Raw genomic sequence first — 13,711 nt, forward strand, 5'->3', positions numbered from 1 at the left:
AATCCTGCCTACCTCTCCAGAAACTCGTGTCTCCAGTGTTGCTCCTTCCTTTACTTTCTATCTTGAGGGCACAGAAGGTCCTGGTAGTTTAAGAACTATTATTTTTATTTATATGTGTGAAGTGGGGATTGTGTATGATACTCTAATGTGTGGAGGTCAGAGGACAACTTGTAGGAGTCAGTTCACTCCTTCCACCCTGTGGGTCTCAGGGATCAAGCGTGGACCATGATCACGTGACTAATGACTAGTGACTAGTACCTTCACACAGTGCACTGGCCTCCTGGCATTTTCGATTAAAACAAAATGGAGTTCAGTGAAAAGGTATGTGGGTATTTTTTCACTTTTTGGTTATTTATCAGATTTCCAGTTAACAACAACAACAACAAAAACCACCTCTCTTTCTCCTAGCCTTCGTCATGTGTCTTGGCTGAGATCTAATTCCAGACTTGGTCACCTGTCTCCTACCACATATAATCAGCTTCTCAGGTAAGAGGAATTAACTTTCAAAATATTAATGTCTCGAAAAACAAAAACAAAAAACAACAAAAAATATTAATTTCGAATCCAGGGCAGGAAAATGGAATGACAGACTTATAGATGGGTGCTATAGACTGTGTCCCAAAGAATTGTCTAGAAAACAATCTCAATCAAGTACACTTTTAAAGTTTCCATCAAGAAAAAAAAAATCAGAGAGGCATAAGCCATTGATGTTCTGCTCAGGAAAATTCCACCCTTCCCCCACTTTCTCTTCTATTAGATTCAATGTATCTGGTTTTATGTGGAAGTCCTTGAGCCACTTGGACTTGAATTTTGTACAGATAAGAATGGATCAATTTGCATTCTTCTACATGCTAACTGCCAGTTGAACCAGTACCATTTGTTGAAAATGTTAGGTTTTTTTCACTGGATGTTTTTAGCTCCTTTGTCAAAGATCAAGTAACCATAAGTGTGTGAGTTCATTTCTGGGTCATCAGTTATGTTCCACTGTGCCAGTAGCATGCAGGTTTTATCACTATTGCTCTGTAGTACAACATGATATCAGGGACGCTGATTCCCCCAGGAGTTTTTTTTTTATTGTTGAGAATAGATTTTGATATCTTGGGTTTTTGTTGTTGTTATTGTTATTCCAGATGAATTTGAGAATTGCTTTTTCTAACACTATGAAGAAGAATTAATTTGAAATTTTGATGGGGATTGCATTGAATCTGAAGATTGCTGTCGGCAAGATGGCCAATTTTACTATATTAATTCTGCCAACCCATGAGCATGGGAGATCTTTCCATATTCTGAGGTATTTTTCAATTTCTTTCTTCAGAGACTTGAAGTTCTTGTCATACAGATTTTTTTCTTTGTTAGGTTAGAGTCACACCAAGATATTTTATATTGTTTGTGACTATTGTAAATGATGTCGTTTCCCTAATTTCTTTCTCAGCCATTTTATCCTTTGATTATAGGAAGGCTACTGATTTGTTTGTGTTAATTTTATATCCAGGTGTTTTGCTGAAGTTGTTTATCACCTTTAGGAGTTCTCTGGTGGAATTTTTGGGGTCACTTAAGTATACTATCATATCATCAGCAAATAGTGATAGATTGACTTCTTCTTTCCCACTTTTATCCTTTTGACTTCCTTTTGTTGTCTAATTGCTCTAGCTAGAACTTCAAGTACTATATTGAATAGATAGGGAGAGAGTCTTGTCTAGTCCTTGATTTTAGTGGGATTGCTTCAAGTTTCTCTCCATTTAGTTTGATGTTGGCTACTGACTTGCTGTATATTGCTTTTACTATGTTTAGGTGTGGGCCTTGAATTCCTGATCTTTCCAAGACGTGTAACATTAAGGGATGTTGAATTTTGTCAAATGCTTTTTCAACATCTAGTGGAATAATCATGTTGGGTTTTTTTTCTTTGAGTTTGTTTATATAGTGGATTACATTGATGGATTTCTGTATATTGAACCATTCCTGCATCCCTGGGATAAAGCCTACTTGATCATGCTGAATGATAGTTTTGATGTGTTCTTGGATTCAGTTTGTGAGAATATTATTGAGTACTTTTGCATTGATACTTTTAAAAAAAAAAAAAAGCAACAGATATATCTTTATACCCTTCATTAAGTGAACTTGGTCGAACACACATGTAGAGGAGAGACCCATAGATTATTGATACAGACAGAAAGTGGGATTCACAAGTAGATAAGGCTTTGCTTCCTCCCTCTCTGGACTTTATTTTAAATATAGTAAAAAGGATGCAGAAATAAGAAATGAGGACTACAGTAATGGTAAAAGTTTGAACTGAACCAGAAAAGATGAGTATCATCAGTTCATTGATATAAGGGTCAACACATGAGAGTCTGTATAGTGGAAGGACATCACAAAAGAAGTGCTTGATTACGTGAGACCTGCAGAAAGTTAACCTGAACAAGAACCCTATGTGAATCATGGAATGTAGGTTTCCTGCTATGTAGGCTCCTGTGGTCATCTGAAGGCAGAGCTTCTTGGACATCATGCTGTGGTACTGCAGTGGGTTGCATATGGCCACATAGCAGTCATAGGCCATTGCTGCCAGAAGAAAGCAGCCTGTAGTTTCAGCAAGACAGAGAAAATAGAACTGTGTCATGCATTCATAGAGAGAAATCCTTCTGTCCACAGAAAAGAAGTTCTCTAGCATCTTGGGAGTGATGGCACAGGAGCAGCAGGAGTCCATCAGAGCCAGGTTGCCCAGAAAGATATACATGGGTGTATGGAGGTGAGGTTCTATTGCATTGATGTTCATAGGGAAATTGGTCTGAATTTCTCTTTCTTTGTTGGGTCTTTGTGTGGTTTTGGTATCAGAGTAATTGTGGCTTCGTAGAACAAATTGGGTAGTGTTCCTTCTGTTTCTATTTTGTGGAATAATTTGAAGCGTATTGGTATTAAGTCTTCTTTGAAGGTCTGATAGAATTCTGCACTAAACCCATCTGGTCCTGGGCTTTTTGGTTGGGAGACTTTTATTGACTGCTTCTATTTCTATAGGGGTTATGGGACTGTTTTGTGGTTTATTTGATCCTGATTTAACTTTGGTACCCGGTATCTGTCTAGAAAATTAACCGTTTCATCCAGATTTTCCAGTTTAGTTGAGCATAGGCTTTTGTAGTAGGATATGATGAATTTTTGAATTTCCTCATTTTCTGATGTTTTATCTCCCTTTTTATTTCTGATTTTGTTAATTTGGATACTGTCTTTATATCCTCTGGTAAGTCTGGCTAAGGATTTTTCTATCTTGTTGATTTTCTCAAAGAACCAACTTCTGATTTTGTTGTTTTTTAGTTCTTTTTGTTTCTCTTTGGTTGATTTCAGTCCTGAGTTTGATTTTTTCCTGCCATCTACTCCTTTTGGGTGTATTTGCTTCTTTTTGTTCTAGAGATTTCAGGTGTATTGTTAAGCTGCTAGTATAGGCTCTCTCCAGTTTCTTTTTGGAGGCACTCAGAGCTATGAGTTTCTTCTCTTAGCTTTGCTTTCATTGTGTCCCATAGTTTGTGTATGTTGTGCCTTTAGTTTCATTAAATTCTAAAAAGTCTTTATGTTCTAACATCAAGAATCGTCCAATGTGACCTCATAAAATTGCAAAGCTTCTGTAAGACAAAGTACACTGTCAATAGGGCAAAATGACAACCAAAAGATTGGGAAAAGATCTTTACCAATCCTACAGCCAATAGAGGGCTAATATCCAATATATAAAAAGAACTAAAGAAGCTACATTTCACAGAACCAAATAACCCTTTTAAAAATAGGGGACAGAACTAAACAGAGAATTCTCAAGTGAGGAACTGTGAATGGCCAAGAAACATCTAAAGAAATGTTCAGCATCCTTAGTCATCCGGGAAATGCAAATCAAAACGACACTGAGATTCCACCTCACATCAGTCAGAATGGCTCAGTTCAAAAACTCAGGTGACAGCAAATGCCTATGAGGGTGTGGAGAAAGAGAAACACTCCTCTTTGCTGTTGGGGTTGCAAGCTGGTACAACCACTCTGGAAATCAGTCTGGCAGTTCTTCAGAAAATTGGACCCAACTATATCACTCCTGGGTATATACCCAGAAGACACTCCAACATGTAATAAGGACACATGCTCTCCTATGTTCACAATAACCATATTTATAATGGCTAGAATGTGGAAACAACCCAGATATCTGTCAATAGTGGAATGGATACAGAAAATATGGCACATTTACACAACGGAGTACTACTCAACTATTAAAATCAATGAATTCATGAAATTCTTACAGAAATGGATAGAACTAGAAAATATCATCCTTAGTCAGATAACCAAGCCACAAAAGGACACACATGATATGCACTCACTGATAAGTGAATATTGACCCAAAAGCTCAGAATACCAAAGATACAATTCACAGACCATATGAAGCTAAAGAAAAAGGAAGACAAAAGTGTGGATGCTTCAGTGCTTCTTAGAAGGAGGAACAAAATACTCACAGGAGGAAATATGGAGACAACGTGTGGAGGAGAGACTGAAGGAAAGCCATGCAGAGACCGCCCCACCTGGGGGGTCCATCCAATATACAGTAGTCAGACTGGATGCTACTGAAGATGCTGGGAAGTGCTTGCTGTCGGGAGCCTGATATGGCTGTTTCCTGAGAGGCTCTGCCAGAGCCTGACAAATTCAGATGTGGATGCTCACAGCTAACCATTGGACTGAGTACAGGGTCCCAGGTAGAGGAGTTGTATAAGGGACTGAAGGAGCTGAGGCAGGTTGCAGCCCCGTGCGGGGAGTGACAGTGTCAACTGGCCAGACCCCCCAGAACTTCCAGGGACTGGACCACCAACCAAAGAGTACACATGGAGGGGCTCATGGCTCAGGCCACGTATGTGGTAGAGGTTGGCCTTGTTGGCCATCAGTGGAAAGAGTAGCCCTTGGTCCTGTGGAGGTTTGATGCCCCAGTGTAGGGGAATGCCAGGGCAGGAGGAGGGGAGTGGGTAGGTGGGTGGGGGAGCACGCTCATAGAGGCAGGAAGAGGGGAAATGGGATAGAGGGTTTCTGGGGGGGGGGGAGACCTGGAAAGTGGATAACATTTGAAATGTAAATAAAGAAAATATCCAATAAAAAAAAAGAAAAAGAAAAAACAAAACAAATCCGTCACTGAGACACTATTTCTCCCAAAGTTGATTCTGTCATCTCCAGAAAATATGTCAAAATCATCTCCCATATGGAAATACTTTAAATATTTGGTGACACCAGTCTATTTCTCATGAGTCTTCCTGAATCAGAATTTTATGGTGTGAAGAAAAACATGCAGTAAGTTCTCTGTGATGTTTATCATAGTAATAGGAAACATACATGCCCATACCATCCACTCATATCCACAGGAATACTTATCTACATGCTAACACATGTTCACATGCACCTACATATGCATACACTCCACATATATGCATACGTCCATGCATGTACACCTTGCATACACATAGTCACATATATATGCACATATACATTTACGTACAAAAACATCCAAACATGTACAACCTGCAAACACCTGCACACCCACATATGCATCTGGTAATGCATATATATGCATATCCATATACATGCATACACACAGGCACATGTATGTACACACAAGCACACATTTACACATGCACAAATACACATGAACATACATGCATGCATATATAAACTCATACACATCTGCACATAAGCACTTTCCTTGAGATGAGAAAGCTGAGCTGTTTGTGTTCTGTCTTCAATTCTCCTTCTCACCTCCTTGAGCTATTCAGTCACAAGGTCACGCTCTCTGTTCCACCATAAGCCTCCTAAGTGATGCAGCAGCAGAATCACCAAGATACTGCAAGCCTAGGCTCAGGCTCTAAGCCTCCTGGGTTGAAATCTACTGCTCAAAGCCTTAGCTCCCTTAGACACATTTCTTAGTGAAAAAGTTATCTAAACAGGCCTGTGATCTCAGCTACTCAAGAGGCTGAGGTAAGACTGAAAGTTCAAGGCTTGCCTGGGCTTTAGGATCAGTTCAATATCAGGGTGGGATACCGCAAAGCCCACAAAAAGAAAGAGTCAAAAAGGATTGGCGCAGCTCAGAGATAGAGGAACTATTCGAATACACACAACACTCTGGATTTGATGAGGAAGTAATGGTACAAGTTTATAAGATTGTTGGGGAAGGAAGTTTAGTTTGTTTCCACTTCCTAGCACTTCTTAACAAAGGAAGCAAACATGATCAAAGTGTCTGTGGAGCAGGATGAAAAGTCCTCTGAGCATATGCCACGGAGTGCTGTAGCTGGGTCATATGTTACGTTTATTTTAATTATTGAGGACTCTACACACTGATTTCCACAGTGGCTATGTAGTCTGCCCTCTCACAAACAGAGAAGGAAACTTCCCTTTGCCTATAACCTCTCCAGCATTTACTGTCATGTGTTCTGTTGTAATGACCATTCTGACTGGGGTAGGATGAAATATTTCAGAGTTGCTTTAATCTGAATTTCCCTGATTGCTGATGATGTTTAACCTTTCTAAAGGTATTTCTTAACCATTTTTATTCCTTCTATTGAGACCTATAATTAGATCCCTAGCCTATTATTAATAGGATCATTTGTTTCCTTGACTGTTTTGTTTGTTTTTAAATTTGTTATAAATTCTAGATGTTAATCTTCTATCAGATATGTAGCTACAACAATTCTCTTCCTCTCTGTAGCTTTACAGAATCACTTTTAGTTTTATGAGGTTACATTTGTGAATTGTTGATCTTAATTCAATATGAATTATATATATAATACAATTAATATATATAGTAGAATATGATTCAGCTATGAAGAAAAATGAAATCATGAAATTTGCAAGTAAATGGATGGCTCTAAAAACAATTATATTGAGTGAGGTCACCTAGATCCAGGAAGACAAATACTGTATGTTTTCTTTCATCTGCAGTTCCTATCTCTTAAACTTCAGATATTATTAAACAGTGTGGAGTTACCAGAGAATATGGGCCATGGGGGTGGGTGTTGAGAGGGAAATAGCAGAATACATGTGATATGAAGAGAAAAATGGAAAAAAGGATAAGGAGAGTCTGACTTAGAATTGGGGAGGGAGGTCATTACAGAAAAATGAGGAAGGAGGGACAAACATGGAGGCTGTTTCATAAAGAGGCAAGGAATTATATTATTTTATATTTACTTAAAAGTTATATATAATTCATAAATGTACATCATACATAATACATACATATATACATACATACATACATACATGCATGCATGCATGCATGAAGCTATGATACTTGGACTGACAACACATCCCAGAAGAACCATAAACTAACAAACATCCCAATAACAGTCATAAGAAGAGAACCCCTTTGCATGGTTGGCCAGGGTAGTATAAATAACTATAGGGTATTACTGTTACCTTGGATGGTTCTCAGAGGTTGAAGGTCACAGGTCTGCGATTATTTGACCTGGAGCTAAACTGAACACCTTCTTGTGGTCTAGCCTCCATAGTATCAGAAAGCTGCTAAGGGAGGGAAACAATTAATAATCAGTTCTTCCCAGCCTTGACACCTATGATCCAAAAATGATGAGCATGGCAAGACATTCATGAAGGTACAATAGTGGTACTCACAGGCTGGTGGTTACCAACAGCTGTCTAAGTGAACTGAAGGCCTATCAACAGGAGAGAAATCATGCCTGTTACTAGAAACCCAGTGAATGTCCTGGGGCTAAAGAGGTCATAATTCTTAGACGAGTATCTACTAGGCTCACTTGGCTAGGTCAGCAGAATTCCTTTAGTATATTCTAAACCTTATTCTTTTACCCACAGATAAGTGCTGCTATTATGCCTTTAAAGAAGCTTCTCAATAGAGCAAATGAAGACCATCACAGACAATCACAACTGATCACAATGCAGAGATCAAATGGATCACGGGAACCCAGCCCAAGCGATTACATCTGTAGCCCAGATATAGCATCTATGACTTGGGGGTCCCAGCATGGCTCTTGCAATGGATGGTGTAACATGGTTTCCTGCCCATAGAGCACAGCCAGCAGGAACAATCATTGACAGTTGTTGGGCATACGTGTTGTGTGTAAGATAATGTACATATTTACTCATTCCCCCTTTTGAGGAATGTCTTCCCTGTTAATTTTAATGACTCCATGATAATCAGAGTCCAGAAGATGAAGGTATGGTTAATGTCTCAGCAAAATGGTAAGTGCTGGGACCTTCAGGACGGCCCTTAAGGATGAGGAAAAAAAAGTGTAAAACCGTGAGTTTGAAAATATATAATTTCTCAACTATACAAAATATAAGAATGCAATATGAATTATATGAGGACCTTCACAAATCTAAAAGAACAGAGGCAGCTACACTATGAGCCAGCTTATCAGAAAGGTACAAAGACAGGTAGATACAAATGCAGGCAGATTCCTGAGGTCAGGGTCATCCTAAGACAAAGCTAATTTAGGTCCAGGTGTGGTTGGGATGGTCATTTCAAGAGAAGGTCCCACCCAGCTAAATTTACAAAGGGGGGTAGATCTCTGAATTCTTTTTGCGATGTTAAAAAAAGAAAAAAGAAAAAAAGGATGTACTTGCTATCCTTTTTAAAGAGTCAAATGACTAGGGTCAAGGAATGCTGATTCCTGGGATGGTCAAAAGGAAACCTGGAATAAATAATTGAATTGATGTATAAATAAAAACTGATTTTTGACCTGTGTGAGATGAGCTAGTGTAAGACTGATGAGCTTTGGCTAGTGGGGGATCAATGCAAAAGCAAGAAGAATTTATTGTTCCAATATGTTGGGGTCATCTTGCACATGAAGGAGAGGCAGCAACCTCCTGGCGGCCCTTTCGGCCAGTTTTGTACAGAGCAGCAGCCATCAGGTACAATGGGATTGTCAGAGCAGTGTGACTTTTAAACTGATTTGTCCTTAGGGAATGAGGTAACAAGAGGGGTAGCACATGGTCGGTCCCCCCAGTGGTCTTTCAGGAAGGGAGGGGTGTCTACATACTCTCTGTCCTGTCACTTCTAGGAGGGGAGAGGTGTGATGGAAGTTTCCAACAGCTCTCAGCTGACCTCTTCACTAGCAGAAAGTGATGAGATATTTTGATATCTTTCACTTTTTTGATTTTTTTTTCTTCTAGCGAAAGCTCAGCTGTCTGGAGACCTCTGGAGAGTGAACAGAGATCTTCAAGAACTTTTTTCTAATAGGATTTCTGATTTTAGTTGGAAAATCCATGGAAAGCAAACACAGGTCTTTAAGAATTTTTCATAGCTCTTTTGGAATTTTTTTGATCAGAAATTCTAAGAATTGCTTAGAGAGCTGACACTGCTCTTTTAGAATGTTCTCTAGCAGCTATCCAGAGAAGGCTGTCTGAAGAGCAAACACAGCCCTTTTAGATTTTTTTTTCTTCTTATGGCGTTCTGATTTTGACCCAGAAAACTCAAGAATTACTTTTAGAATTTTTTTTTAACAAAATTTATGACTTGGTTGGAAGATCCAAGAATTTTTTTTATATAGCAGCATTTCTGACTTTGGTCAGAAAACTCATGGAGCTGTCCGGAGAGCTTTTAGAATTTTACTAGCAGAGAGAGCGGTCTCGGGCAGGCATTTATCTGTCTTAACCAGAGAGGCTTGTTTTTAAATAGCAAGAAAAAGCTGTTGAGAGCAGAACAGTACACACAGAGAGAACAATCTGAAAAGCAGTCTTGAGCAGGCTACAGAGCTAAGAGCTGTCTATAGAGAGCTGCTTAGGGAGCCAGCTCAAGCAGAACACAGGCCGTCACCTTTGACCCGTGATTTGACTTCCAGTCATTGGTTTTTGCCCCAGACACCCCTTCTCCCAGGAACCTGAACCTAGAAGAGGCTAGTCTTTGGCAAATGATATTAAGGGAAGGGTTGTGTCAAGGTTATAAAAGCCAGAAAGTCTGCTGTGAAACTTGCTGTCCTAGCAATGGCAGCATAAACAGGACCTGAATAATGACAATATCACTAGACATAATAATGCAAAAAGAATCTCACAAGATCCAGCCCCTAAACAACGAACCATAGACCGCTAATGACGACTGAGGTACGGAGATTTAACCTAAGGAATGAGACATCTGATTACCTATCTATACAAAGTGGTTAGCCTTGAAGACATATAGACACAAGCAACAAAACTGTCCTCAGCAGGTTGTACTTAAACATTTGTAACAATAACATAGAAAAAGAAGCTATCCGTTTGAGAGTAGAAAATGGGAGGGGGTTGAAAGAAGAAACTAGTATTGGAGAGAAGAAAAGGAAGAGAAAAGTGGTGTAACTGTATTTTAATTAGAAATTATATTTTAAATACAAATTAACAAATAAAAATTTTAAGAAAATAAAACAAAACAGTGCTGATTAAATTTATATGAAGAGAACACTGCCTATTTTTTTCTTTAGTTTTTTTTTAATTGTTATTTTCTTTATTTACATTTTAAATGTTATCCCCTTTCCTGGTTTCCCCCCTGCAGGAAATCCCCCACCCCCTTCCCCTAATTCTATGAGGATGTTCCCCTTTCTAAGAAGGACCAAAGCACCCACACTTTGATACTCCTTCTTCTTAAGCTTCATGTGATCTGTAAATTATACCTTGAGTATTCTGAGCCTTTGGGCTAATATTCATTTATCAGTGAGTGCATACATGTGTGTTCTCTGTGACTGGGTTACCTGACTCAGGATGATTGATAATTTCTAGTTCCATCCATTTCCCTAAGAATTTCATGAATTAATTGTTTTTAATAGTAGTACTCCATTGTATAAATGCACCACATGTTCTGTATCCAATCCTCTGTTGAAGGACATCTGGGTTCTTTCCAGCTTCTGGCTATTATAAATAAGGCTGCTATGAATATAGTGGAGCATGTNTCCTTATTACAAGTTGGAGCATCTTCTGGGTATATGCCCAGGAGAGGTATAGCTGGGTTCTCAAGTAATACTATGTCCTATTTTGTAAGGAACTGCCAGATTGATTTCCAGAGTGGTTGTACCAGCTTGCAATCCCAGCAACAATGGAGGAGTGTTCCTTTCTCCACATCCTTGCAGGCATCTGCTATCATCTGAGCTTTTGAACTTAGCCATTCTGACTGGTGTGGGTGGAATCTTAGGGTTGTTTTGGTTTGCATTTCTCTGATGACTAAGGATGCTGAACATTTCTATAGGTGCTTCTCAGTCATTCGATATTCCTCAGTTGAAAAATCTTTGTTTAGCTCTGTACCCCATATTTTAATAGGGTTATTTGATTCTCTGGAGTCTAACTTCTTTGTATATATATTGGATATTAGCCCTCTATTGGATGTACGATTGGTAAAGATCTTTTCCCAATTTGTTGGTTGCCCTTTTGTCCTATTGACAGAGTCTTAAAGAATCTTTGCAATTTTATAAGGTCCCATTGGTTGATTCTTGATCTTGGAGCATAAGCCATTGGTGCTCTGTTCAGGAAAGTTTTCCCTGTGCCCATGTGTTCTAGGCTCTTCCTCACTTTCTCCTCTGTAACTTTCTCTTCTGTGTCTGGTTTTATGTGGAGGTCCTTGATCCACTTGGACTTGAGCTTTGTACAGGAGATAAGAAAGGGTTGATTTGTATTTTTCTACATGCTGACCACCCTTTGAACAAGTACAATTTGTTTAAAATGCTGTCTTTTTTTCCACTGGGTGGTTTTAGCTCCTTTGTCAAAGATCAAGTGACCATAGGTGTTTGGGTTCATTTCTAGGTCTTCAATTATATTCCATTGATCTTTCTGCCTGTCTTTGTACCAGTACCATAAAATTTTTATCACTATTGCTCTGTAATACAACTTAATGTCAGGGATGGTGATTCCCCCAGAAGTTCTTTTATTGAGAATAGCTTTCACTGTCCTGTTTTTTTTCTTTTCTTTTTATTTTTTGTTATTCCAAATGATTTTGAGAATTGCCCTTTAAGACTCTATGAAGAATTGATTTGGAATTTAGATGGGAATTGCACTGAATCTGTAGATTGCTGTCGGCAAGATGGCCATTTTTACTATATTAATTCTGCCAACCCATGAGCATGGGAGATCTTTCCATATTCTGAGGTATTCTTCGATTTCTTTCTTCAGAGACTTGAAGTTCTTGTCATACAGATATTTTGCTTGCTTGGTTGGAGTCACACCAAGGTATGTAATATTATTTATGTCTATGGTGAGGGTGTCACTTTCCTAATTTCTTTCTCAGCCTGTTTATCCTTTGATTATTAGAATGCTATTGCTTTGTTAGTGTTAATTTTATATCCAGGCATTTTGCTGAACTTTTTTTTATCTCCTTTAGGAGTTCTCTGGTGGAATTTTTGGGGTCACTTAAGTATACTATCATATCATCTGCAAATAGTGATAGTTTGACTTCTTCTTTCCCATTTGTATCCCTTTGACCTCCTTTTGTTGTCTAATTGATCTAGCTAGAACTTCAAGTACTATATTGAATAGATAGGGAGAGAGTGGGCAGCCTTGACTAGTCCTTGATTTTAGTGGGATTGCTTCAAGTTTCTCCCCATTTAATTTGATGTTGGCTACTGACTTGCTGTGTATTGCTTTTACTATGTTTAGGTGTGGGCCTTGAACTCCTGTTCTTTCCAAGACTTTTAACATTAAGCGATGTTGAATTTTGTCAAATGCTTTTTCAGCATCTAGTGAAATGATCGTGTTGGGTTTTTTTTCTTTGAGTTTGTTTATATAGTGGATTACATTGATGGATTTCTGTATATTGAACCATTCTTGCATCGCTGGGATGAAGGCTACTTGATCATGCTGAATGATAGTTTTAATGTGTTCTTGTTAATTCAGTTTGTGAGAATATTATTGAGTACTTTTGCATCGAAAGTCATAGGGAAATTGGTCTGAAGTTCTCTTTCTTTGTTGGGTCTTTGTGAGGTTTTGGTATCAGAGTAATTGTGGCTTCATAGAACAAATTGGGTAGTGTTCCTTCTGTTTCTATTTTGTAGAATAGTTTGAAGAGTATTGATATTAAGTCTTCTTTGAAGATCTGATAGAATTCTGCACTAAACCCATCTGGTCCTGGGCTTTTTTTTGGTTGGGAGACTATTAATGACTGCTTTTATTTCTTAAGGAGTAATGGGACTGTTTTGATGGTTTATCTGATCCTGATTTAACTTTGGTACCTGGTATCTGTCTAGAAAAATAACCATTTCATTCAGATTTTCCAGTTTTGTTGAGTATAGGCTTTTGTAGTAGTATCTGATGATTTTTTAAATTTCCTCAGTTTCTCTTGTTATATCTCCCTTTTCCTTTCTGATTTTGTTAATTTGGATACTGTCTCTGTGTCCTCTGGTTAGTCTGGCTAAGGGTTTGTCTATCTTGTTGATTTTCTCAAAGAACCAACTTCTGATTTTGTTGATTATTTGTTAGTTCTTTTTGTTTCTCTTTGGTTGATTTCAGCCCTGAGTTTGATTATTTCCTGCCATCTACTCCTTTTGGGTGTATTTGCTTCTTTTTGTTCTAGAGCTTTTAGGTGTACTGTCAAGCTGCTAGTGTTAACTCTTTCCAGTTTCTGTTTGGAGGCACTTATCACTGCTTGTATCGTGTCCCATAAGTTTTGGTATGATGTGTCTTTATTTTCATTAAATTCTAAGAAATCTTTTCTTTATTTCTTATTTCTTCCTTGACCAAGTTATCACTGAGTAGAGCGTTGTTCAGCTTCCATATATATGTGTGCTTTCCATTG

General features: G+C 38.4%; 1 protein-coding gene across 1 annotated transcript in view; it reads right to left on the reverse strand.

Moving 5' to 3' along the window:
- Positions 1 to 7,683, reverse strand: part of LOC110329991 (olfactory receptor 5K3-like) — a 12,593-nt gene extending 4,910 nt beyond the window's left edge. The window contains exons 1-2 of the mRNA XM_021209932.1: positions 7,662 to 7,683; positions 2,074 to 2,751 (exon numbers count right to left, since the gene is read on the reverse strand). Of these exons, the coding sequence (XP_021065591.1) occupies positions 2,074 to 2,751; positions 7,662 to 7,683 (700 nt within the window). The remainder of the gene's footprint in view (positions 1 to 2,073; positions 2,752 to 7,661) is intronic.
- Positions 7,684 to 13,711: the final 6,028 nt, after the last annotated feature.

Source organism: Mus pahari, chromosome 12, assembly GCF_900095145.1.
Source record: "Mus pahari chromosome 12, PAHARI_EIJ_v1.1, whole genome shotgun sequence".
Classification (NCBI taxonomy): Eukaryota; Metazoa; Chordata; class Mammalia; order Rodentia; family Muridae; genus Mus; species Mus pahari.